Genomic DNA, 24,665 nt, shown 5'->3' with positions numbered 1-24,665 from the left:
GGCAGGAAGGCAGTCCCCATTGTTCAGCTTCCTCCCTGTGGAGAGAGGGGAGAATATAGGGACCAGAAGTTCCAGACCCCAGTAGAGGGGGGAAATATATGGACTGGAGAGGTGGGAAACACAGAACTGGATGAGGGGGAGGAATGTAGAGACCGGAGAGCTGGAAAACATGGATCCAGCTCCCAAGGGGAGTGGGAGAATATACAAACACGGGGGGGGGGGGAGGGGGAGTATATATACAGACTGGAGCACTGGGAAACTTGGAGCTGGATCCCAGGGGGAAGAATATACAGACTGGAGCACTGGGAAGCATGGAGCCGGATCCCGAGAGGAATATGAGGAGTGGAGAACTGGTAACACGGAGCTGGATCCTGGGGGAGCGGGAAATTACAAAACGGAGATCGGGAAACATGCAGCCATGGGACAGAGCCACATAGCGCGTCTGTCCAGCCAGGTTCTTGGTCTCTCTGGCCTTGGCTCTGTTCCCAGGTGGATCCGGTCTGGGCTTTAACTCTCCCCAGTCCTCTGGCTCCTCTCTGGGCCTTGCAGCTCTCTGCTCCTTGGCTCTGCTTCGGGTTTCATGTCACTTCCTTTCCAGGCTGGTTCCACTCCAGGATTTCCATCTCCCCAGTAGGCTCTGCTCCGGGCTGTGCGGTTCTGGCTCCGATCCACCCCCTTCAGTCCTGCCGGCTTTACCGTTCCCTGGAGCCAGTCCAGGCTGATACAGCTCCGGGCTTTGTGCCTCTCCACTGGCTCCAGCTCTGGGCTTTCTGTCCTTCCCCACTTCCTGCCCCCTCCCTGGATCCAGCTCCAGATTTTCTGTCCTGCCCCCACTTCCTTCCCCTCCTTGGCTCCAGCTCCGGGCTTTCTGTCTGGGCTCTGTTCCTAGACTCGGTCCAGCTCCGTGCTGTCTGCTCGGACTCCAGCTCCGGATTTCTCTCTCTCTCCAGCCCTGACTCCACTCCGTCCTTCCCCTCCTAGCCAACTCCGGGCTTTGAGTCTCCCCGGCCCCGTTCCCAAGCCGGCTCCGGGTTTCCGCCCAGCCCCGCCCAGCGCGCTCAGCCTGGCCCCGGGGCACAGCAGGGAGCCGGTGCCCGAGGGGCGAAGGGACCTTCCCACCCCCAGCCTGGCACCCAGGTGGGCGTGCACGGGGGGAGCGGGAGCAGGGGGGAGCAATGGAGGATATGGGGTGTGGGAAGAGGTGCAGGGGGTGTGCTAGGGAGGGGGCAGTGGGGAATATGGGGGTGTAGGGTGGGGAGCAGTGTGGAGCAGGGGTGCAATGTGGAATATGGGGGTGTAGGGTGGGGGAGGGGTGCAGTGAGGCAGCAGGGGGTGCAGTGTGGAATATGGGGTGTAAGGAGGGGGAGGGGTGCAGTGGGTGTGTTGGGGGGTGAAGTGGGAGGAAGTGGGGAGCAGGGTGCTGCAGGAGGGAGAGGGACCAAGGCCCCCCAAATATTTCCTGCTCCTGGAGAAGTCCTAACTGTCCATCCGTTCCCGCCCCCCTCTTTCTCAGTCCTGGACTTCGCCTGACACCCCCCTCCCCCGACAGTAGGGGGTAGCCCATGACTCCTCCGTGGGGCTGAGAAGTCCCCTCCCCCCACGGCCCCCCCCATGCTGCCCCGCTCGCTGCGTCATCTGCTGGAGGGGGCCCGGCTGGAGCTGGGGGAGGAGCAGGGGGTCACTCTGAGCGGGTACCGGAGCTGGTCCCCCGACCCCCCGCAGCCACAGGTGAGGCGGGATGGGGAGGGGCAGGTGAGATGGGGCTGGGGGGATGTGGGGAGGGAGTATGTGAGGGGGGAGCTGGGGGGTACCGGGGGAGGGGTCGCAGGGAGGAGTGCGCTGAGGGGGACATGGGGGAAGGGGTGGCTGACCCGTGGGGTTGTGTTGGGGGGGGGGCATGGGGTGGTCAGCTCGGGCGTTGCTGGCAGCAGTTGGGGGGTGTGGGGTTAGAGGGGATGTGGGGTCACGCCCTTGTGTGTGGTTGGGGGAGGAGGTTCTGCGTGGTGTTGGGTCACGCAGGTGTGAAGGGGGGTGTTGTGGGGTCACATCATTGTGGGTGCATGTGGTACAAGGGGGGGGCTGTGGAGCTGTGTGTTGTCGGGTGTGTGTTGTGAAGTCACACCTCTGTGCGTTTTCGGAGCCGTGTGTTCTCGGGTATGTGTGGTGGGGTCACACAGTTGCGTGTGAAGCATTCTCATGGTGGGGGGCAAGTCTGTTGGTAATTGAGGTGTGTGTGGTTGTGTTGGCTTTGCTGGTAGTTATGCAGCTCAGTCAGGGTGTGGTTGTGTGCATGGGTGGTGGTGGAGTGGTGGGGTGTTTGGGGGGTGTCTGTGTTGTGGGCTATTTGTGAGGGGTGAGTGACTGGGGGGCTGGGGCTGTGGTGCGGGCAGTGTGGGGCTTGGGTGTCAGTGGGCCCTGAGATGTCCCTTCACTTCCTGTCCCAAATTCCCCTTGGTCCCCAGCTGCCCTGCCGCTCCCTGGGGTCATAGGGCTCAGGCGAGCGCCCCCTCCCGAGGACACACCCAGTCCCTGCGCTGGGGGGCAGGAAGGTAACCTGGCAGCTGCTGGGTTTGGCGGGGCAGGTTTGGGGAAGTGCCTGGGGGGGCAGGGGCGGGAGGGGGGTGGGGCTTGGAGCAGACAGAGAAGGCGGAAGCAGCAGGGGGAGGGAGACCGAAAGAGAGAAACAGGGACAGACAGACAGGGAGGAGGGGAGCGGGGACAGACAGACAGACAGACGGGAGAGGGGAGGGGGGACAGACAGACAGGGGAGGGGGGACAGACAGACAGACGGGAGTGGGGAGGGGGGACAGACAGACAGGGAGGAGGGGAGCGGGGACAGACAGACAGACGGGAGAGGGGAGGGGAGGGGGGGACAGACAGACAGACAGACGGGAGAGGGGAGGGGAGGGGGGACAGACAGACAGGGAGGAGGGGAGCAGGGACAGACAGACAGACGGGGGAGGAGTGTAGTGAGAACAGGACAGACAGACAGACGGGCGACTGTAGGAGGGGTTGGGGTGTGTGTGACCGGGGAGGCGGGAAGGGTGTCTGTCTGTCTATCTGCCCTGGCCTGCGTGTTTGGGAGGTTCACTGGGTCCCGCTGCACCCCTCCCCCTCCACCCCTTCCCTACTTTCTGTGCCCCTGAACCCCCGCTGTGCCCCCTAACTTTCCCACCCTGCCCCCCAGCCCCTACGCACCCCAAACTCCTCTGCCCAGGTCCAAGGCCCAGGCCTGTCCCATAGGGCTGCGGGGGGGGGGCTCAGCTGGGCGATTCCCTCCCCCCCCACGCCCCACCCCAGTGAGAGTTGTGCCCCCTGGTGGGGCTGAGCGGGACCCAGTGAACCTCTTCAACATACACGCACCTTGGGGTGGGGGCAGTGACGGCCATCTGTCTGTCCCCTCCACGTACCCAGATGCCCCCCAGAGCGCTCCCTCTGCCTGAGGGGAGGGGGCAGTTCCTGGGGGGGCTGGCGGGGGCCACGCCCCAGTAGGCAGCAGGAGGGGGGTCTCTGTCGGGGGGTGGGGCTGATGAAGGTTTTCCTGCGTCTGGGGGCATGCCTGGGGCCTGGAGGTCAGGAAGGAGGGGGGCTGTCCCGGACACGGTGGTACTGTCTGCCTGTCAAGGTGAGTGAGTGTGTGTGGGGGGAGATTGGGGGGGAGGAAACTGTGACAACTCCTGTGGGGGTGTGGGGCAGCTCACATACAGCTGGGCAGGGGATATCCAGAGGGGTGGCTGGAGTAGGGGGAGGGGGGACGAGACTCCTGCAGTTGGAGGGGGCAGGGGGGGAGAGGTGGGGGGCGGTGATACCCGAGGTAACCCTCCGCCCTCCCTCAGCCCCCAGTGACCCTGACGGAGGAGGCCGAGGAGGGAGTGATCTACACAGTGACCACGCGCCAGTCCGGGGGGCGCCCAGCCAGGGGTGAGTGTGGGGGGCAGGTTGGCTCTGGTGCCCTCTCTTCCCCCAGGCCCTAGCGGTATGGGGGGGGGGGGCTGTCACTGAGAGGGAATGGTGGGGGGGAGTCCAGGTTGACTGACGTTCTCCCCACAGGCCCCAGGGGGGCAGGCAGCCAGGCCGGGTCACTGGGGGGGAATGCGGGGTTCAGGCTGGCCCTGACACTCTCCCCACAAGCCCCGGGGGGGAGGCAGCCAGGCCGGGTCACTGGGGGGAAGTGGGGGGATCCAGGCTGACTCTGATGTTCTCCCCACAGGCCCCGGGGGGGGCGGGGAGCCAGGCCCGCTCACTGAAGGCCGGGTCGCTGGTCCGGCTGGTTTGGCACCTGCTGGAGGCCCAGACGCTGGGTGACGCCACCTACGTCCCTGCCTTCCTGGTCACCTACCGGGTGTTCACCCGCCCCCCCCACGGTGCTGGGGTTGCTGCTTGACAGGTGACGGGGCTGGGGTGGAGGGGGCGCAGGATCCTGGGGGTAAGTGGGGGGGAGGGGGTGCAGGACATGGGGTAAGTAGGGGGAGGGGGCAGGACGCTGGGGGAAAGTGGGGGCGTGACTAGAATTGGGATTATGGGGGGGACGTGGGGGTAGAGGGGATGGGGGGGACACAAGGGGAGAGCCAGGCCCCATGGGGGGATGAGAGGGGAGGGCTGGGAACCGGAGGGGGGGGTTAGGGGCGTGCACGAAGGGAAGGAGTCGTCCAGGTGTGGGGAGGGGAGCGCAGGGGCCATGGCAGCCCCCCCTGACCCAGTCTCTCCCTCAGGCTGGAGGAGGTCGGGCTCTGGAGCTGAGGCCTGTCTCCCCGGAGACAGCTGAACTGCAGCGGTGAGTGACCCCCCCCACAGGCCCCCCAAATCCCTTTCCCCGGCCGTGTCCCCCATTCACCCCCCATCTCCCCCCCAGGGCCTTCTCCTCGGTGATGTGCTCCTGGCTGGACGGGTATCCCGAGGATTTTGGGGGGCCTTGGACCCGGGCCTGGTGGAGCGACTGGGCCGGAGCCTGCAATGTGCCCTGGGGCAGGGCTCCGAGGCCGAGAGACGCCTGCTCGCCCTGCGGGGGGTGCTGGGGGGGCCCAGCAATGGAGGTGAGGGGGGCTGGGGCTGGGGGAAGCCTGCAGACTGGGGAGGGGAGCAGATGGATGGGGAAGGGTCTGGTTGGAGAGGAGTGTGGGGGCTGGGAGGCAGGCAGATGGGGGGTGGGGGGCAGATCTGGGGGGTGGGGAGATGGGAGGGGGTACTGGGGTTGGGGGGAGGGTCTATCTGTGGGGCAGGCTCTCCCCCCCCCCCCCCCGCTGGGTCTAACACTGCCCCCCCCCTTGCAGGGGAGCTGGAGGAAAAGGAATGGGGGGCAGGGGAAGATGGCCCCGAGGGGGGTGTGACCCCCAGGGGGGGACCCTGACCCCCTCGACATCCTGATTTTCCAAGCTGACCAGGTGGCTGCTCAGCTGACGCTGGTGGAGGCGGTGAGTGTGGGGGGGCTGTACCCCAGGAGCCCCCCACATCAGGCTATTTGCGGGGGGGTAGGTAACGGGGGCGGGGACTCAGTGTTTAGGTTACAGGGTGTGGGGGAGCAGGACACCCCACGAGTTGTTCCTCTACGTAAGTGAGGGGTAAGGGACACCCCAGGCAGTGGGTGGGGGTCGGGGTGCAGCCTCCCATTAACCCCTGCCCCCCCCCCCCAGGTGCTGTTCCCAGGGGCGGGGGGGGGGCGGGCAGCAGCCCCCCATTAACCCCTGCCCCCCAGGTGCTGTTCCCAGGGGCGGTAGGTGGAAGGGATTGGGGTGCAGCCTCCCATTAACTCCTCCCCCCCCCCCCGGCGCTGTTCCCAGGGGTGATGGGTGGGGGGGTCAGGGAGCAGCGCCCCATTAACCCCTGCCCCTCCCCAGGCACTGTTCCTGCGGGTCGTGCCCTACCAGTGCCTGGGCTCGCTCTGGTCTCAGCGTGACAAGAAGGGGCGGGAGCGGGACTGCCCCAGCGTCCGTGCCACGGTGCGCCAATTCAACCGTCTGGCGGGGGCCGTGATCCGCTCCTGCCTGGCGGGGCCGGGGCTGCGCCCCCAGCAGCGGGCCCGGATCCTGGAGAAATGGATCCACGTTGCGGAGGTGAGTGTGGGGCCGGAGCTCAGCCCCCTGGGGTTGGGGTCGCCACACTGTGTCGGGCCCCCAGCCTGGGCCATCCCCGCCCCCCCCAGCAATGGGCCCCCGGCTCATGGGAAAAGGATCCAAACGGTGGAAGTGAGAGCAACCTCTGACCTCAGCTCTGCCCCCAGTACCAGCCAGGCCCCCCCGACCCCTCACCCCCGAGCCAGCCCAGCCCCTGCCCTGCAGCTGGCCCCCTGTGACCCCCACCGCTGTGCCCCCAGGAGTGCCGCGCCCTGAGGAACTTCTCATCTCTCTGCGCCATCATCTCCGCCCTGCAGTCCAGCCCCGTGCACCGGCTCAAGCGGACCTGGGACGAGACCGCCAGGTGGGGCTGGGCTGGGGGGGGGGGGGGGGGTGCGGAGCTGGGTGGTCGGGATGTGGGGGGGCACCGGGGGGGGCAGCGTCTCAAGGGTCACTCACTCTCCCCCCGCTCCCCCCCGCCAGGGACGCGCTGCGCAGCTACGAGGAGCTCAGCACCATCTGTTCCGAACAGGATAACTACAGCCTGAGCCGGCAGCTGCTGTTCCAGGTGAGGGGCTGCCTGCCCCCCCCCAGCTCCTGTGCCCCCCTCCTGTCCCCCGGCTCCTGCGCCTCCCATTCTGCCCCCCCCCAGCTCCTGTGCCCCCATCCGGCCCCCCCGGGCTCCTGCCCCCCGGCTCCTGTGCCCCCATCCGCCCCCCGGGCTCCTGCGCCTCCATCCTGCCCCCCCGGCTCCTGCCTCCCAGCTCCTGTGCCCCCCTCCTGCCCCCCAGCTCCTGTCCCCCGGCTCCTGCACCTCCCATTCTGCCCCCCCCAGCTCCTGTGCCCCCATCCGGCCCCCCCGGGCTCCTGCCCCCCCGGCTCCTGCGCCTCCCATTCTGCCCCCCCCGGCTCCTGCCCCCCAGCTCCTGTGCCCCCCTCCTGCCCCCCAGCTCCTGTGCCCCCCATCCTGCCCTCCTGCCCCCCCTGGCTCCTGCGCCTCCATCCTGCCCTCCTGCCCCCCCGGCTCCTGCCCCCCGGCTCCTGTGCCCCCATCCGGCCCCCCCCCGGCTCCTGCGCCTCCCATTCTGCCCCCCCCGGGCTCCTGCCCCCCAGCTCCTGTGCCCCCCATCCTGCCCCCCTTCCCTCGGGCTCCTGTCCCCCCGGCTCCTGCCCCCCCAGCTCCCAGTCTCCCAGCTTCTGTGCTCCCACTCTGCCTCCTGCCTGCCCCACCGGCTCCCAGCCCTCCATACTGCCTCCTGCCAACCTCCTCACCATGGCCCCCTAATGTCCCCCTGCCCCATCCTGTCCCCCACTCCCTCCCTCTGCCCCCTCCCTACCCAACTGCCCCATCTTGACCCCCAACCCCTATGTCTCACCCTGTCTCCTGTATCTGCCCTCATCCCTGACACCTTCCCATGTCTCATTGTTCCTCCCTGCACTCGCACCCTGTGCCCCTCTCACATTCCTCTACCCCCCAGGATGACACCTCCAAACCGTCTGGCGCCGACCCTGCCCCACGCCGGCAGCCGCGGAGACCCCAGGAGCAGCGCCCAGTGGTGAGGGAGGGGCACAGGATAGGAGGGGCTGCCCTGTCCCTGTTCTCCCCCTCCAGGGCACGGGGTGAGGGGAGGAGGTGGGGGGGATACTGGGGGTGTGGTGGGCTTGGGCAGCCCTGGTTGGGATATATGGGGGGCTGAGCAGAGGCACAATAGGGTGGGGGATATGTGAGGGGCTCAGTGGCTTGGGTTGGAGGTGTGGTTTGTGTGGGGGTACACTGGGGTGGGTGGGGGCTAGGCAGGAGGCTGTGGGGGTGGAGAATATGTGTGAGGCATTGGGGCCTGGAGGTGTGGTTTGTGGGGGACCGTGGGGGGCCTAGGCAGGGTGCTGTGGGGCGAAGGGGTTGGCAGTGTGCTTTGTGCGGGGCTATGTGGGGGCTGGAGGGTGCATGGTGGGCGGGGAGGGGGGCTAGGCGGGTGTCACGGAGTCCCCGGGCGATGCTCTGGAACTGCTCCCCACAAAGCCAGTCAGGACTCTGGGGAGCCTCCTCTCCCTCGGAGCAGACTGTCTTCAGGGCAAGAAGCTCACAGGGCTTCACCTCCTGGGTCTGACCTGGGAGCATTCAGCATATGCCCCTCCGTGCACTTCCCACAGCGAGTCACCCGGGCGGGGCTCTTGGGGCAGCCAGAGGGTCCTGCACCCCCCACTTCGCAGTCAGACGTGACTCTCAGCCAGCGTAAAACAGGTTTATTAGTTGACAGGAACACAGCGTACAACAGAGCTTGTTAGCACAGAAATCAGTGACTTTCAGCCAAGTCCATCTTGGGGAGTCCTGGGCCAGGCGGCCTGGACTCCCCATCTTCCAGTCCCCCCCAAGCAGACCGCCAGCTTCCAGCAACCGGACCGCAGGCCCCCCCGTTGCATCACCTGGTTGCAAAAATCCCCCCCCCCCCCCCCCCCCCCGGGTCTCGGGTTACGAAGGGCACCGGTTACGACATGTGCAGGCAGCTGGAGCAGCCTGACCTGCCCCCGAGGTCTCAGCCAAAGTCCCACACCCCTGTTCCCCCCACCGAGGTATTGGTGCAGCACACAGGGAAACTGAGGCACGCATTATTCATGCAAAACAGTAAAACTCACATAGACTCAACAGTAAGACTCACATACAACATAACAAGGGAAAATCCCCACTTCGTCACTGTGGGGTGAGGTGTTGGACGGTGTGGTTTGTGTGGCGTTATGTGCGGGGCTGGAGGACACAGTGGGCGTGGGGGGGGGGGGCTAGGTGGGGTGCTGCAGGGCGGGGGGGTTGGTGGGGTGGTTTGTGGGGGGCCGAAGGGCGCACGGCGGGGGTGGTGGGGCACGGGGCGGGGGATAAGTGGGGGGCTGGGCGGGGGGGTTGACTGCCCAGTCTCTGACCTCCTGCTCCCCCCAGGGCGTGGTTCCTTACCTCGGCACCTTCCTGCGAGACCTGGTGATGCTGGACACAGCCATGAAGGATGAGCTGGAGGTGAGACCAGGGGGTGGGGGGTGATCCAGGACCCAGTTAGGGTTGAGGGCCAGGCTTGGGGGGGAGGGGCTGGGGGGCCAGGCATGAGGAGGGTTGGGGACAGCCAGGGAGTGGGGCTGTGGGGGGGGCATGTGTGCATTGTGGGGGCCAGGCAAGGAGGCAATGGGGAGCTGGGGAGGGTAATGGGGAGCGATGGGGGCCAGGCAGCGAGGGACAGGGGAGCAGTGAGGAGCTGGGTGGGTGATGGGGGGCCAGGCAGCGGGGGGCAGGGCAGCAATGGGGGGGCCAGGAATGTGGGGGGGTCGGTTGCGGGACTCATGGCACCTCTCATTTCTCTGGCAGAACGGATACATCAACTTCGAGAAGCGGCGCAAGGTACCAGGCTGTGCCGGGGCTGCTGGGCTCCCTCCGCGTCTGGCTTGGGGCTCCCCTCTGTTGCTCTCTGCCCCCCCTGGTACAGCTCCCCCTCTCACTGTCTGCCCCCCCGGTACAGGTCCCCCAGGCTCTCTAAGCTTCCCCCCCCCCGTACAGCCCCCTGTGCTCTCTGCTTGGTCCCCCCTGTCCTCCCCCCGCTGGTTACAGGCCCTGGGACCCCCCTTCCACCTCACAGTATAGTCCCCCACGCTCTCTGTGCTGCCCCCGGTATAGCACCCCCCCCCGTTCTGTCCCTGCTGCCCTGTCTTAGCCCTGCTGACGGCAGTGCCCCCATGTAACTGCCCCCCTCTCTGCCCCCAGGAGTTCGAGGTTCTGGCCCAGCTGCGTCTCCTGCAGTCCGTGTGCCGCAACTACAGTGTCCAGCCCAGCCCCCCCTTCCAGCGCTGGCTGCGGGCGCTGCCCCCCCTCTCTGAGGCACAGAGGTAGCGAGGGGGGGAGGAGCGCCCCTGTGGATGGGTGCGGGGGGGAGATGGTGCTTGTAGGAGCTGCGTGAAGTGGGATGCTGCATGTAGGGGATTGTGTTTGCATGTAGGGTTGTGTAGAGTGTGGTGTGGGGGGGTTTGGGGGAGGCATTGTGTGTGTTGCATGGGGGGATGTTTGGGGGGTTGTGTGTGGTGTTTGGGTGTGTGTAGAGGAGTTTGGGGGGAGTTGTGTAGGGAGTGTTGCATGTAGGAGGGGTGTGTGTGTAGAGGAGTTTGGGGGGGGTTGTGTGTATTGTGCAATTCTAATCCCCCTCTCCCCACAGTCACAGTCTCTCCTGTGAGATCGAACCCCCTGGGGAGGCCCCAACCCCCCAGCGGCCCCTGAAGCCCACCCTGGTCATCACCCACTGCACAGAGTGAGCATGGGGGGGCGGGGAGCAGGGCTGAGTGGTGATTGAGGGAGGGGGACTCTGGCGCGTTGGGGGGCTGGAGGGATGGGGAGGGGGGCTCGAGGGGCGGAGGCTGGTGGGGCTGAAGGTAGCAGCCCCCCCCTCGCTCCATCTGTTACCTCCCCTGCCTCCCAGGCTGCTGAGCTCCGTGGGGAACCCCCTGGTCTCCTGGGAGGGGCCCCCCGGCTGCAGCCCCGACCTGCTGCCGCCCCCCCCGTGGCCCCACACAGCTGCTGTCTCGCCTGGCACAGGTGAGACACCCCCCTTATCGCTTCCTCCCCCCTGCCCCCATCCCCCCGCCTGATCTCCCCCCCCCCCCCCCCCCCCCAAGTCCTGCTCCCCCATCCCATCCCCCTTTCTCCCTCGGTCCCCTGCCCCTTGTCCCATTCCTTCCCCTCCCTCAATCCCAGCACCTTGCCCCACCCCCAGTCACCCCCTCTGCATCCCGACAGCACATGAAGTGGCCATCAGTCTCCGCGCTGGACACAGCTCCTGAGGACGTGGCTTCCTTGGCCAGGGGCCTCTCGCCCCCCACCCCCACCGGGGGGGGCTTTCCCCGGGGGCACCGGCGCTCGGCTTCATGCGGCTCGGCCTTCCCTGCCCCTCCCACCCTGGAGCCCGGGGCCCCCCCCTCCGACTGCTGCATCATCCGCGCCCGCATGGCCCTGCACAACGGCAGCCTCTACAAGAGCATCCTGGTGAGCACCCGGACGCCTGGGTCCCGTCTCCAGGGTGGGGACTGGGAGCCAGGACTCCTGGGTTCTATCCCAGCTGGGGGGCAGGAATAGGGGTTAGAGTGGCAGCTGGGAGTCGGGACACCTGGGTTCTCAAGCCTGCCCTGTCTGTCTTGCTGTGACACTTTCCTGCTGCAGTCTGAGTGTTGTGGGGGGTGGGCCAGGCTATTAGTTTAGCCTGGGAACCCCCCTTTTCCCCAGCGTGACCCCAATCCCACAGCTGCTATGGGGAGGAGGCAGCTGGTCCCCTGACTCACAATGGGGCAGCCCCTTCCCACAGGGAGAGACAGTGTGTGTGTCTGGTATGAGTGGGCTGGACCTACACGTACGTGTGTGTGTATGTATTGTCGGGGGGGGGGGGTGCACGCATGCGTGCATTGTCGGGGGGGGGGGGGTGATTGGGTGGGTGCTGGGCGTGGGGCTTTCTGGGAGGTCTGTTGGAATTTGCTGTGTTCTCCCAGCTTTGCATGTTGTGTGTGTGGGGTGTGTCTTTGTGGCTATGCTTGTGTTATCTCTGTGGGGTGATCACTTCCCTGTATGTGGTGGAGCTCTCTGGGCACCTCGCCTGGCTCTGGCGTGCATGGTGGGAGTTGTGTGTTGTGTTGCTGTAGGTGACCAGCCAGGACAAGACTCCGTCTGTCATCGCCAAGGTGCTGGAGAAGCACGGCCAGGAGCGGGGGGCTGCCCCCCAATTCCAGCTGGTCCAGCTGCTGCCTGATGGGAAAGGTGAGGGGGGCAGGGGGAATTGGTGTCCCTGGGGTAGGGAGTAGGGGGCCCATTGGGGGGTTGGGGAGCACCCACAGTGGTGAGGGGTCCCATGAGTGGGTGGGGGGGACTCTATTCCCGAACCCCCCTCACACCCTCTCTCTCTTCCCCCGCAGAGCTGACCTTCCCGCCTACAGCCAACGTCTTCTACGCCATGAATGGTTCCAGCTTGGACTTTGTGCTGCGGCCCAAGGGCCCCGGGGAGCCTCCCCTGCCCCCCAGCGCCGCCCCCCGCAGGGCTGAGCTCAGCGCCACCTTCCCCAAAATCAAGGCCACCGGCCGCAAGCTCGCCAGGGCCCTCTTCTGAGGGCGAACCCCAAAACCGCCCTGGGGCTTCCTGGGCCTGGAGGAAAGGCAGTGACCTGCGCCCAGGCTATGGGGAAGGGAATTGGAGCCACACCGTGCCTAGGGCTGTCTGCTTGGCCTGCCCTCATCTCTCCTGGCATCAGGGTCTGGTCTGCCCCAGCACTGTCCAGGGGGCAGCCTGCCCAGCCAGCAGCCTCAGGGCCATGACCTAAGTGCCTTGAAAGGGTGATGTCCTGACAGCCCCTCCCTCCGAAGCCAGGACCTACTTCCTGTCCACCCAGGAGCTACAGCTGGGGGTGGGTTGCCCCTGGGGGGGCAGGGCAGTGACCCCCACTCTCCTACAGCATGGTCTCACCCCTGTGGGGCAGGGCAGTGACCCCCACTCTCCTACAGCATGGTCTCACCCCTGTGGGGCAGGGCAGTGACCCCCACTCTCCTACAGCATGGTCTCACCCCTGCCAGAAGGACTCTGGGGGAGGCCAGGGGGGTAACTCCCCACTAGACATGGGTGGGACGTGGGGTGCCCCCACTGGTGCTGAGATGGCAGCTTCTCAGGGATTTGTCCCACCTGGAGGTGGGGGGGGGGGAAGCACTGTGTGTCCCACCCCCAATCACTGTATAGGGGCTTGTGGCCCCAGCCCTCGTTGCTGTAACACTAACGCAATAAAGACACTAGAAGCAGCTGGCAGAGAGCTGTGTTGGGAGGGAGCCGTGCAGGGCACAGCCAGAGAAAGCAGAGGGGGCAAAGCACATCATGCTCTGCTCTGCCCTGCCAGCAGGCAGCCAGGGGCACAGAGACAAGCCCAGCTGGTGAACAGCAGGGGCCCAGGGCCGGTGAGTGGGTACCAAGGGGAGGGGGGCACAGAGGGCCAGGTGCCAGCAGTTTGTGCATCACCTCTTTATTTCAAACAGTGAAAAACTTAAATACAGCCCCCCCCCCCCCCCCCCCCCCAAGCACCGGCTCATGCCTTGGCAGCCCCCTTGCCCTGGGCTCGCTGATACTCCTGCTGCAGCCGGGCCAGCACCTCCCGCTGCTGCTCTGCCTTCTTCTCCGACTCCTGCATCTGCAGCTCGTAGCGCTTGCTGGGGGGGGGAAAGGGGAGAGTGAGCCGGGCCTAGAACCCTCCCCCCAGCCCCGAAAACAAGAGGCCCCAGAGCTCAGGCCCCTGCCCACCGTGGGGCTGGATTGGGGAAAGGCCCATTTCCCATCCGGTGAGCCAGCCAGGGCCCCTGCCTGGGGGCTGGAGGGGCAGGGAGCCAGACCCCCACACAGGAAACCCCCCCTTCCCCCCACACACGTACATCTCCCCGGCAATATAGTCCAGCCGCTTGCTGACGGTGGCTTTAGCCTCGTCCATGTCCTGTTTCACCAGCACCGGGCCAATCAGCTTGTAGACGGTGTTGGTGGCATCCAGCAGCCCCAGCTCCTGTGGGGGGCAGAACAAGGGGAGGTGAGGGGCAGCCGAGGGGGGAGGGGGGGTACAGAATTAGGGGGGGCAGGTGAACTCACCTCCTTGACAATGTTGTTCTCAGTCAACTGTGCCTCCAGTTTCTGCCGCGCCGCCATGGACTTGCTGAGATCTGAGGGGCACACGCAGAGGAACCCCATGAGCTGCAGTGCTGCAGCCCCATTGGGGGCACCAGAGACCCCTGCCCCCTTCACAGCCCCCCAGAAATCAACCTGTCATCTCATAGTACAGCACAGGTGAATAACCCCTGGGTCTGCAGGAGACCGGGGGGGAAGGACACAGAGAGCCAGCTTCACTCTGCCCGCAATGGGGCTCTGCAGGCTGGGGGGGGGGTCTCTGTGCCAGTGCTCAGGGTACAGGAAGAGGGTCAGGCGGCAGGGAGGCCCCAGGGCAGGGAAGTTCTCCCCACTGGGATCAGAGCCCACAGCCTGCCAAGCCAGCCCCTTCCCCAGCCGGTGTATTCGCCTTAAGAGTAACTGGGTGAAGAGGGCAGAAGTGGGGTTCAGGGATGTGGGGGGAGGGAACGTGGAGGGTGCAATGAAGGTGGGGAGGGAATCTGAGGAACTTAGGGCAGTTTGTTTGTCAGGGTGGGGGCGGGGCGGGGCAGCAGGGACCCTGGAAGCTCAATGGGATGCAGGGACCCCAGAGGGTGGGAAAGGGGGGGATGGACTGTGGAGGCCCACAGTGAAGGGGGGCAGGACCCTGGGGAAGAGGAGATGCAGCAGATGAAGGGGGTTGGCAGAAGGATTATGGGGTTAGGCAGGTTATGAGGCAGGGTGCCGGGTTGCAGGGAGGTTGGGCTATGAAGGAGGGTTATGGGGAGGAGGTACAGGGATGGATTATAGGGTGCAGTAGGCTATAGGGTACAAGCAAGTTATTGGGGGTGGGATGGGGGACTATCAGGCACAGGTGGGTTAGGGACAGGCACTGGGGGCAGGACCCAAGGTGGCAGTGGGTTATGGGCAGGAATTAGTGGGGAGGTGATGGGGAAAGGGGAGACCTGGGTTTATGTCATGGACACGGGTTATGGGGGAAGGGGAAGCCCAGGGGTTATGTGGCGGGGGCGAGTTATGGGGCGATGAGGGGTGGCGGAAGGAGGATGATAGGGCAGAGGCGTAGTGGGGAAGGGGTCGGAGACGGGTTATGAGGCGATGCGGGGAGAGGGCTGATGGAGGGATGGGGGCCCAGGGGTTGGTGGGGGCAGGGAGGTGATGAGGGGAGAGGAAGGGGGTCGAGGAGGGTTATGGGGGGACGGAGGTCCAGGGGTTATGGGGCAGGAGGGGAGGCCTTGGGGGATAGCGGGGGCAGGGAGGTGATGGGGGGGGAGGAAGGGAGCCGAGGCGGGTTATGGGGCAGCGGGGGGATGGGACTGAGGCGGGTTATGGGGTGGCGGGAGCGGGTTATGGGGGGGCGAGAGGCAGTCGAGGCGGGTTATGGGGCAGGGGGGGATAGCGGGAAAGGAAAGGGACAGGTTATGGGCTGGAGGGGAACGGGGCGGCGGGAGGGGGTGATGGAGGGACAGGGGTCCCGGGGTTATGGGGCGGGAGGGGAGGCCTTGGGGGATGGCGGGGGCGTGATGGAGGGTAGAGGAAGGGGGCCGGGGGGAGGGGGCCGAGGCGCGCTATGGGGCGGGGGGAGGGGGCGATGGGGGGAGGGGAAGGGGGCCGAGGCGGGTTATGGGGCGGCGGGAGGCGTATGGGGTAGGGGGTTATGGGGCAGGGGCGATGGGACCGAGGCGGGTTATGGGGGGGAGGGAGAGAGGGAGGGGCCGGCACCTTTCTGCAGCTGCTGGTATTTCTCCAGCTCGCCCTGCAGCGTCTTCTGGATCAGGTCCGCCATGAGGGTCCGGTCAGGTCCGGTCCGCCTGCGGGGGGAGGGGGGTTAGAGCGGGGGGACCCCACATGGCCCCTCCCCCCGAGCGCCCCCCGCCCCCACCGGTACTTACCGCTCCGCGCTGCTCCGGCGCTGAGCCCCGCCCTACTCCGTGCATGCGACCTCTCGACCCGGCTTCCGGTACAGTCCACTTCCGCCGGGCGCCGCAGTGCACCATGGGATTTGTAGTCCGGCCTCTGAGTCCGTCCCCTTCCTCCCGCCGCGGGATCAGGACCAATGCCGCCCTCCCGGGTTGGGGGAAAAGGAAGACGGGGCAGAGAGAAATAGCCTTCCACTTCCGCCCGCTTCCAATATGGCCGCTGGCTGGGGGGCCCTGAAAGGCAGCTCACTTCCGCCTCTTTCCAAGATGGCCGCGGGATCATGCGAGAAGCAGATTAAGCCACTTCCGCCTTTTTCCAATATGGCGGCATCGCTAGCCGGGGAAGGGGGAATGCGCCTACTTCCGCCCTGTTCCAAGATGGCGGCCACCCGTGTCTGAAATGGGAAGGAAGCTACTTCCGCTCCGTTCAAAGATGGCGGAGCCTGGGTCAGGGCGGGAAGTTAGTTACCTGCCTGGGCCCATGTAATTAAATCCCGGAGACCCCCCCCCCCGGGTCCACAGCAGGAGCACGGGAGCCATGAGATTCACATGTTACTCACACAGCGTTAATGACATCACACACAGCATCACAGCGCGTCACCGACGCACAATGACGTCACACCCAGCATCACAGCGCGTCACCGACGCACAGTTAATGACATCATATCCAGCGTCACAGCACATCGCCGCCACACAATTAAAGACATCACACCGAGAGTCATAGCACATCGCCGACACGGCATTAATGACATCATCATACCTGGCATCATAAGTCATCACCGACACAGCATTAATGATGTCATATCTTGTGCAGTACCATGGGGCTAATTATTATCCCAGCTACGTCCTAGCCCTCCTGCTAGCACGTCATTATACGGTCATTATATGGTATCCCGTGCAATGCTCCCATGTTGACAAGACGAGACCCGCTCATGCAAATCTGTACCAGCTTCAAAATCTGTGTCTGTGTCCATTGGTCATCTGTGGCGCTTCCTTCTGGGTGTTGTCTTAATGCTGCCACGTTTATTTTCAAAGAGGGTGTTTTCAAAAGAAAGTGCTCATGTCTAACCCCCGAGGCCGTCAATATGTCTGATCTTCTTTAGTGAGCCCACTTGACAAGTTTTATTGGTCTTGGGTCTGGCTTCCACTCCGAGCAAAAAGACAGTTTCCTTCTACCTTAACTCTCCTTAGGGGCAATAACATTACCCCCAGGCTCAATACAAAGTTTCTATCTAAGGATTTGATACAAAGTTGTATGAAAATAGAGGTTATAGATGGAAAGACTTAATACAAGGTTCTATGAAGAGGCACAATACAAAGTCATGTGAAAATGATACACAGTTATGCGAAAATGCTTAATCCACAGATTTATCTACACCTGGGGCATCTGGGCCCAGTGCAGCTGGCTCTGGTTTGGGCAGAGGGTCTGTCAGTGGGGTGGGGGTGGGGGGCCAGATGTGTTCATGGAACGTGGGGGCCCAGAGATGTTCAGTGTCACAAAGGCTGCCTGCCCCTAAGGGGATCTGAGGGAGGGGGCAACAGCCACCAGCCCCCTTGGAGCCGCCCTGGGAGGAAGGGAGCAGGGTGGGGAGAGAGGCTCCCTTCTTCTCTGGGCTTGGGGGGGGGGCCTATCCCAGAGCCCACGGCCCCCTGGAGAGAATCCCCACACGCTATGGGGTGGCCTCAATATGACTGCAGCTCAGAGCCCCCCTGGCCTGGACAGGAGCTGGATGGGTGGAACAGGAGCCGTAGCTCTGTTCTGGAGTTCGGGCAGGCATCTGCGCCTCGCAGCCCCCTCCCTGGCTGGGAGCCGGTGGGGTTCTTGTCCGACTGTGACTGCTGTGGGGTGGGGGGGCTGGGAGCCAGGACTCCTGGGTTCTCTCCCTGGCTCTAGGAAGGGCAGACCGGGGCTGGGAGCCAGGACGCCTGGGTTCTCTCTCCGGCTCTGGGAAGGGCAGGCTGGGGCTGGGAGCCAGGACTCCTGGGTTCTGTCCTTCCCATTCACCCCAGCCCCAGAGCTCCATGCTCAGTGCAGGGATGGGATAGAGATGGCTCTACCCTGCTGGCAGTGCCCCTGGTACCTCCACAGGCAAGGGGCTGGGGCCACGGCTGGTTTGAACGCACCATCTCTGAGCCCCATCTCCTGCTCCGCCTGGGCCAGCCCCTGGTCCGGCTAACCCCGTGGGCAGTGCCGCTAGCAACACGCCGACGCTCAGCACAGTGGTGGGGCAGCGTGATGCAATGAGATGCCCGTGCCCTGGCCCTGCCGATCCAGACCCTCTCAGCAATGTTGCTCAGCCCAGCTCAGGGACCAGCTGGGGGGAGGGCTGGGGGTGAGCATAGCCTGAGGGGTCAGGGTGGCGTACTGGAGTTGCCCCATAGCACCGTACACTGTGGGGTTCCCCGGCTTGGGGGTGGGGAGAGCAGGAGGGAGTAACCTGTCCCTGAGAGCTCCCAGGCCATGGGGTGGGGGCTCAGTTCATGGTGTATGGACGGGAAAGAGGCGGTGCTGCGTGGAGCGCTGCTGGGGGCTGCAGGCCCATGGTCCCACTCCAGGTGGGGGCTAGTGGCACCCCATTGGTGCAGAGCGCTTTGTCCCCCATTGCCACAGGTAGATCGGTATTCCCTTCCCCACTGCCTTAGAGCAGCCCTGGGTCTCAGCCTACAGGTCCCAGCAGTTCCTGCGGGGGCCGATGGACCCCCAGGTGGGGCTTGCTCCTGGGGGCCCTGGCCGGTGAGCCGGTCCTGCAGTGTGGTGGACAGCCCCAGGCACTCCCCCTCCTGACATGGCTGGGCCGGGCTCCAGCAGCCCCCTGTGTGCTGGGGGGGGCCTGCTTCGGAAACCCCGGGCCCCCCCCCAGCTACACCCCAGCGGGCGGGAGGGCAGAGCTGGGGAGAAGAGGGTTGAAGGTGACTGGGGGGCCCGGTGGATGGTCTGTGCACACAGCCACCATATCCCCCCTCCCCAGGGCTTGTATTTTCCTGGGTGCCGCTTCCCTAGTGAAATCCGCTCCGCGAGGCAGGGCAGCTCGCGTGACAGGGGATCTGGGTGTGCCCCCGGCACACGCACGGTCCTTACACAGATCTGTGCACACGGCTCACGAGCTACCGCTGGGGGGGCGGGGGCACCGACGCAGCGCGGAGCGGAGCGGGGCGGGGCCGGGAGGTGAGCGCGGCTCCTCGGGCCCCCCCTTCGCCCCCTGCCCACGTACCCGCCCCGGCTCCTGCCCCGCGTACCCCCGGCTCCTGCCCCCTTCCTCCCCTCCGCCTCAGCCCCCCACCCGGCTCCTGCCCTCCTCGCCCCTCCCCCGCCACGACCCCCTGGGGCCCTGCCCCCCTTCCCCTCCACGGCCCCCCCGGTTCTTGGCCCCCTCCCCATCCGCCTCTGGCCCCTGCCCCCTCTTCCGCTGCTTACCCCACCCATCCCCCCAAATTTCCATCCCCCCATCCACTGTGCTCCCAGTCCCCCCTCCCCACGATGTGCCTCTGTCTTGCCTTCTCCCTCCATCCACTGCCTCCAAGGGGGTAGCTGTGGGCCGGGGTAGTGGGGGGCTCCTACTGGGGGGCTGTTCTGTGCGTGATCCCCCATCTCTCTCTCTCTCTCTCTTAGGCAACCTCCACCACCTGCTGACTCCCCCTCACCCCATATGGCCCCCCGGCTCTGCCCCGCCCGGCGCCCCTCTGCCTGGCTGCTGCGGGGGCTGCTGGCAGGGCTGGGGGGGCTGGCGCTTGTGAGCCTCCTGGTTGGGGGCACAGGGGAGGAGCTGCTATCGTGGTCACTGGCCCCCTTCCTGGGAGGCGGGGGAGGTTTCCTGCACGCAGACCCCGCATTGCCTGGCCCCGACTCCTTCCTGCTGCCCAACGTGGACGGCTGCAGGCCCCGGGCCCCTTCCTGCTGGTGCTGGTGACCAGCGCGCCGGGGCACACGGCCCAGCGCCAGGCGGTGCGTGCCAGCTGGGGGGGCGCCCACAGGGCCGGGGGGTACCCGGTGCGGACGCTCTTCACCCTGGGAGCGCCGGGCTCGGGCGAGGAGCAGGCCCGGCTGGAGGAAGAGTCCCAGCGGCACGGGGACCTGGTCCAGGGCCGCTTCGCCGACACCTACGCCAACCTGACCCTCAAGACCATGATGCTGCTGGGCTGGGCGGCTGCCCACTGCCCTGGCGCCGCCTTTGTGGTGAAGGTCGACGACGACGTCTTCCTCAACCTGCCCGTCCTGGCCCGCCACCTGGGGGTGCTGCCCAGCCCTCACCGGCTCTACCTGGGCCGGGTCCACTGGCGGGTGCAGCCCAATCGCGACCCCGGCAACCGGCACCACGTCCCGGCCTCCGCCTACCCGGCTGGGCCTTCCCCCCCTACTGCAGCGGCACGGCCTACGTGCTGTCCGGCGACGCTGCCCTGGGGGTGCTGGGGGCTGCCCCCCACGTGCCTCCCGTGCCCCTGGAGGATGTCTACGTGGGGCTGTGCGCTCGCTGGGCTGGCTTGGCCCCCACCCACACGGCCCGCATGGCTGGATCCACCCACTACCCCATGGACCCCTGCTGCTACGGGGAGGTGCTGTACAGCGTGCACCAGGTGGGCCCTCAGGCAATGGCGGCAGCCTGGGCTATGGTGGGGGGAGAAGGGGGAGCCTGTACCCCACTGCATAGGGGGCTGGGGGTGCTGAGGTGCAAGGTGCTAGCCCTGCTGGAGGGTCTGTGAGGGGCAGGGGGGCCTGGGAGCCAGGACTCCTGGGTTCTCTCCCCGGCTCTGGGAGGGGAGTGGGGGCTGGTGGGTTAGAGCAGGGGGGCTGGGAGCCAGGACTCCTGGGTTCTATCCTCAGCTCTGGGAGGGGAGGGGAGGGGAGGGGAGGGGGGGCTGGTGGGTTAGAGCAGGGGGGCTGGGAGCCAGGACTCCTGGGTTCTCTCCCCGGCTCTGGGAGGGGAGTGGGGGCTGGTGGGTTAGAGCAGGGGGGCTGGGAGCCAGGACTCCTGGGTTCTCTCCCCGGCTCTGGGAGGGGAGTGGGGGCTGGTGGGTTAGAGCAGGGGGGCTGGGAGCCAGGACTCCTGGGTTCTCTCCCGGCTCTGGGAGGGGAGTGGGGGCTGGTGGGTTAGAGCAGGGGGGCTGGTGGGTTAGAGCAGGGGGGCTGGGAGCCAGGATTCCTGGGTTCTATTCTCAGCTCTGGGAGGGGAGTGGGGTCTAGTGCAGTGATTCTCAATGGGGGGCACATGTGCTGTTGGGGTACACCAAGGTCTTCCAGGGGGTGCATTGTCGCATCTAGAGATTTGCCTAATTTTACAACAGGCTACACAAAAGGTATTAGCCAAGTCAGTACAAGCTAAAATTTCATACAGACAATGACTTCTTCCTACTGCACTATGTACTATACACTGAAATGCAAGTGCAATGTTTATATGCCAATCAATGTATGTTATAATTGTATGGTGAAAAGGAGAAAGTAGCGATTTGTCAATAATCGTGGCTGTGACACTTTTGTATTTTGATGTCTGAGTTAGTAAGCAAGTCTATTTTAAGTTAATTGAAACTTGAAGGTACGCAAGACAAATCAGACCCCTGAAAGGGGTACAGTCATCTGGAAAGGTTGAGAGCCACGGGGCTAGTGGGGGTGGGGTGGGAGCCAGGACTCCTGGGTTCTAACCCCAGCTGTTAGTGCGATGCTGGTCAATGGCGGCCCCTGGGCCAAATGTGAACCCGCCAGCTCACCTTAAAAAATGTTTGTAACTAAATTCATGAGCAGTGATGTGCAGCCTCTGGCTTCCTTAGTAAGTAATGAACTGGAGCTTAGGTTCTCCGATAGCATCGGCTACGACTGAGTTGGGACGCCGCCTGTTTTAATCATTGGTGATGTAAATGGAGCCGGAAACAAATGCGAGGGGGGGAGTAAACGTCACAAAGTCGCCAGCGAAAACCAAGCATTTAACCCAAGCTGCACAGCGGATTTTCTCTTTATTATGCCACTTCATTTAAAGGCAAAGCCTTTGTGTTTCCTCTGCCAAACCACTGGATCTGTCTGTAAGGTTGCCACTGGGAGGTGCCACTTTGACTCAAAGCACAGTCACTTCCACACGGCCTGGCCTCCTGGTGGTGCTGCAAAATGTGACAACATTGAAAATCGGAAGTCTTCGTGTCACACTTGAAATGTTCTCACGCGATCAGCAACTGTACAGGGGAAAGCGACGGCTGCCTCTCATTGGAGAATGTGGGCACGAGCTAAAAGGAAAAGGCCTTTCCCGGTTGCCGAGCTTGTGAAGGAGCGCACATTGCTGGAGGAGCTCATTGATGGAGATAAAAACAAAGCTGACATTGTGACTTGTGTGACACAGGTTCCCCTGTCTGATTCCATGGCAGTGCGAAGAGTGGCTGATATTTGTAATTTACGTGGATTGTCTGTCAGCACTACTTTCTGATTAAAAATGCCAAACACACGGCTCCTGTGGTGGACAAATCAAGCAATTTAAGTGACGCCCCCCAGCCAGTGCTGTTTGTTAGATTTTATGATGGTGAATTTTTATGCTTAATACCATTAGAAACCTACCCCACAGGAAGGAGCATTTTTGGAAAGGTAAAATTTTTTTTGAAAAAAAAAAAAGGGTTTAGGTCTGCAGAAAGTAAACTTGCTTGTTACAGACGGAGGTCCCTCCGTGAAAGGGAAAGAGATGAGCTGTGCTTCACATGTGGCAGTGATACACCCTTAATTAAATACACTTCACTGCATCATTCACCAGACTGGCCTGTGCATAAGTTCTCTGGAGACTTGAAAAAAACAATGGGTATTGTGATGAGATTAATGAAGTACGTATGCTGGCAAACAGGGGACATCATCCCTGCCCATCTGCTCAACTTCTAGCTTGCAACATTGTCTTTATAAAACTGTTTTACAAGACATTTCAGCCAAATTCAGTGACCTGTTGCAGCATGACTTTCGCTGGTTAAGTAGTGGGATGCATGATACAGGTGTTGTGCGCTTCAAAAAGAAATAACAGAATTCCTTTCAAACCACAAGACCAACGAGGTTGCAAGTTCCTGGAATTTATGAATGATGTCACAAGTGGCTTTTCTGTGCGCTATTACTGGTCACTTGTATTCCTTCAGCTTGCAGCTCCATGGTCGTGCAAGCAGTGTCAGGGATCTGTCTGAAAAACTGTGTGCCTGTCAGAGGAATCTTGAAATCTTTCAGGCAGACTTAACTAGGAAAGATGTTGCACTTTACCACATTGCATGTTGTTGCTACAGATGAAACCTCAATGAAAACGCTGCACGAATTCCTAAACAATCTGATCAAAATTTTTAAAATGGATTTGAGAATTTTAAAATTCCCAAGGATTTGATTTTATTTGTTGTCTCTGCCGATGGACCTCACCCTTCTGAAGCAAAGATCACTCTTGAGTCTATCAATGAAGGGGCCTTTCTATTAGAAATTGTAAGTCTCCAGAGCTCAGATGTCTTGAAGGCAAAAGCCAGAGAAGCGGGATGTTGCGAGTTCTGGACTCAGTCCGCTGACCAGTTTCAGAATAGCCAGCATCTGGCTTTTAACCGTGTTCGGACAATGTACCTCTGCGAAGCTGGGTTTTCTGCCATGAACATTATAAAAAACCCAATCACCTGAGGGATGAGCATCTTCATGCGTGCATGGGCCTTGGCCTGACCGCCTACAACCCACTCGTCACGCTTGTCGCTGTCACCTCTCCCACTAGCGAGTGCCACAAAGACGGGTAATAATGTTGCGTTATAAACTGTGTTTGAAGATAGAATTACTAATACTTACCGTGCACTCAGGGGCTGTATTTATTGGTAGCTGAAGTGTTTTTTGTCAGACGTGCCAATGGGCTGCTTTGTGTCGTAACATTCTCAAAGAGTGGGTAGCTCTCACTGAATATCACTGGGCTAGTGTGTTAGAGTTTGGGGGGGTGCGAGGGGGAGAACCAGGACTCCTGGGTTGTGCCCTGGCTCTATGTGAGACACCTGGGGCAAGTCACCAAAGCACTTTGTGCCTCAGTTTCCCATTTGTTAAATGAGACTCTTGCTCTTGTCTAGTAAACCGTGAGTGTGTTGGGACAGTGAGTGTCAGTATGTGTCTGTGGAGGACTCAGCCAAACCGGGGCCCTGATCTCGGTCAGGGTCTGGGCAGCGCCCGGCCCAATGGTGGGGGGAGTTGGGGCTTGCTCTCACTCATGGGTCTTGCCACGCACATGAGGGCTGTCATAAACCTACAGATAAGGGCAGCTGTACTGAATCGCTTTACTGGTAAGAGGTTAAGAAGCTCAAATAACCTGGTTGGCACCTGACCAGAAGAACTAATAAGGAAAGCAGATACTTTCAAATCTGGGGGAGGGGGAGGTTTTGTTTGTGCTCTCTTCTTTTGTTCCAATGGAAAGAGAAGCCAGGCAGGGACAACATCTCCTGAAAATATACCTGGCATAATCCATCTAAGAATTACAGAAATTGTAAGTAATAGCAAGGAAATATGTTAGATTATCTTTTGTTTTGGCTTGTGAATTTTCCTTGTGCTAAGAGGTAGTTTTATTCCTGTTTTTGTAACTGTGAAGCGGAGTCCAGAGGGGGAATGCTCTGGGTTTTAAATCTTTTTATTACCCTGTAAAGTTACCTTCCATCCTGATTTTTGCAGGTGTGATGCTTTTACTTTTTTGTTTATAATAAAGTTCTTAAGAACCTGATTGATTTTAGTGTTCTAAAGATAAAAGGTTTGGTCTGTGCTCACATTGTGAATCAATGGGTTGGTATGTTAGTCTCAAGCCTCCCCAGGAAAGGGGCTTGGGGGATATTTTGGGGGGATAGGGATTACAAGGGACCCTTTCCTGAATTTTTGTCTAAATCACTTGGTGGTGGCAGCGATACTGTCCAAGGACAAGGAAAGGAATTTGTGCCTGGGGGAAATTTTTAACCTAAGGTGGTAGAAATAAGCTTAGGGGGTCTTTCATGGGGGTCCCCACGTCTGTACCCCAGAGTTCAGAGTGGGGAGGGAACCCTGACAAGGGCCCTGTGCTGCACCCAGCTCTGGAGAGGTGCCGGGCCATAGACTGAATGGGATGGGGTGTGGTGGT

The 24,665-nt window shown here is 62.8% G+C and overlaps 3 protein-coding genes across 4 annotated transcripts; 2 read left to right on the top strand and 1 right to left on the bottom strand.

Moving 5' to 3' along the window:
• Nucleotides 1-255: 255 nt before the first annotated feature.
• On the top strand, nucleotides 256-12,846 carry RGL2 (ral guanine nucleotide dissociation stimulator like 2). Its single transcript, XM_065563849.1, is given in 19 exon segments — nucleotides 256-1,137; nucleotides 1,514-1,728; nucleotides 3,837-3,938; nucleotides 4,211-4,381; nucleotides 4,853-5,033; nucleotides 5,335-5,411; nucleotides 5,835-6,050; nucleotides 6,311-6,414; nucleotides 6,534-6,618; nucleotides 7,529-7,606; nucleotides 8,980-9,054; nucleotides 9,397-9,429; nucleotides 9,790-9,911; nucleotides 10,235-10,327; nucleotides 10,496-10,571; nucleotides 10,573-10,611; nucleotides 10,813-11,058; nucleotides 11,706-11,820; nucleotides 11,976-12,846. Coding segments are annotated over 18 exon segments (2,121 nt in total). The 5' UTR covers nucleotides 256-1,137; nucleotides 1,514-1,611; the 3' UTR covers nucleotides 12,167-12,846.
• Nucleotides 12,847-13,048: 202 nt separating this feature from the next.
• Nucleotides 13,049-15,904, bottom strand: PFDN6 (prefoldin subunit 6). Of its 2 annotated transcripts, XM_065563951.1 has the most exons (5): nucleotides 15,580-15,721; nucleotides 15,410-15,498; nucleotides 13,676-13,746; nucleotides 13,468-13,592; nucleotides 13,049-13,248 (listed from the first exon to the last, which is right to left on the bottom strand). In XM_065563951.1, the coding sequence occupies exons 2-5, from the start codon at nucleotides 15,471-15,473 to the stop codon at nucleotides 13,128-13,130; spliced, it is 381 nt and encodes a 126-aa protein (XP_065420023.1). In that variant the 5' UTR covers nucleotides 15,474-15,498; nucleotides 15,580-15,721; the 3' UTR covers nucleotides 13,049-13,127. The 2 variants fall into 2 exon arrangements, with proteins under 2 accessions (XP_065420023.1, XP_005313242.2); XM_005313185.4 differs by lacking the exon at nucleotides 15,410-15,498 and having other exon boundaries at nucleotides 15,580-15,904.
• Nucleotides 15,905-18,377: 2,473 nt separating this feature from the next.
• On the top strand, nucleotides 18,378-20,439 carry B3GALT4 (beta-1,3-galactosyltransferase 4). The gene is given in 6 exon segments (XM_008176978.4): nucleotides 18,378-18,569; nucleotides 18,571-18,715; nucleotides 18,718-18,772; nucleotides 19,217-19,488; nucleotides 19,491-19,946; nucleotides 19,949-20,439. Coding segments are annotated over 6 exon segments (1,461 nt in total). The 5' UTR covers nucleotides 18,378-18,392; the 3' UTR covers nucleotides 20,305-20,439.
• The last annotated feature ends 4,226 nt before the right edge of the window (nucleotides 20,440-24,665 follow it).

Source organism: Chrysemys picta, chromosome 12, assembly GCF_011386835.1.
Source record: "Chrysemys picta bellii isolate R12L10 chromosome 12, ASM1138683v2, whole genome shotgun sequence".
Classification (NCBI taxonomy): Eukaryota; Metazoa; Chordata; order Testudines; family Emydidae; genus Chrysemys; species Chrysemys picta.
This window is presented reverse-complemented; position numbering and strand designations above follow the sequence as displayed.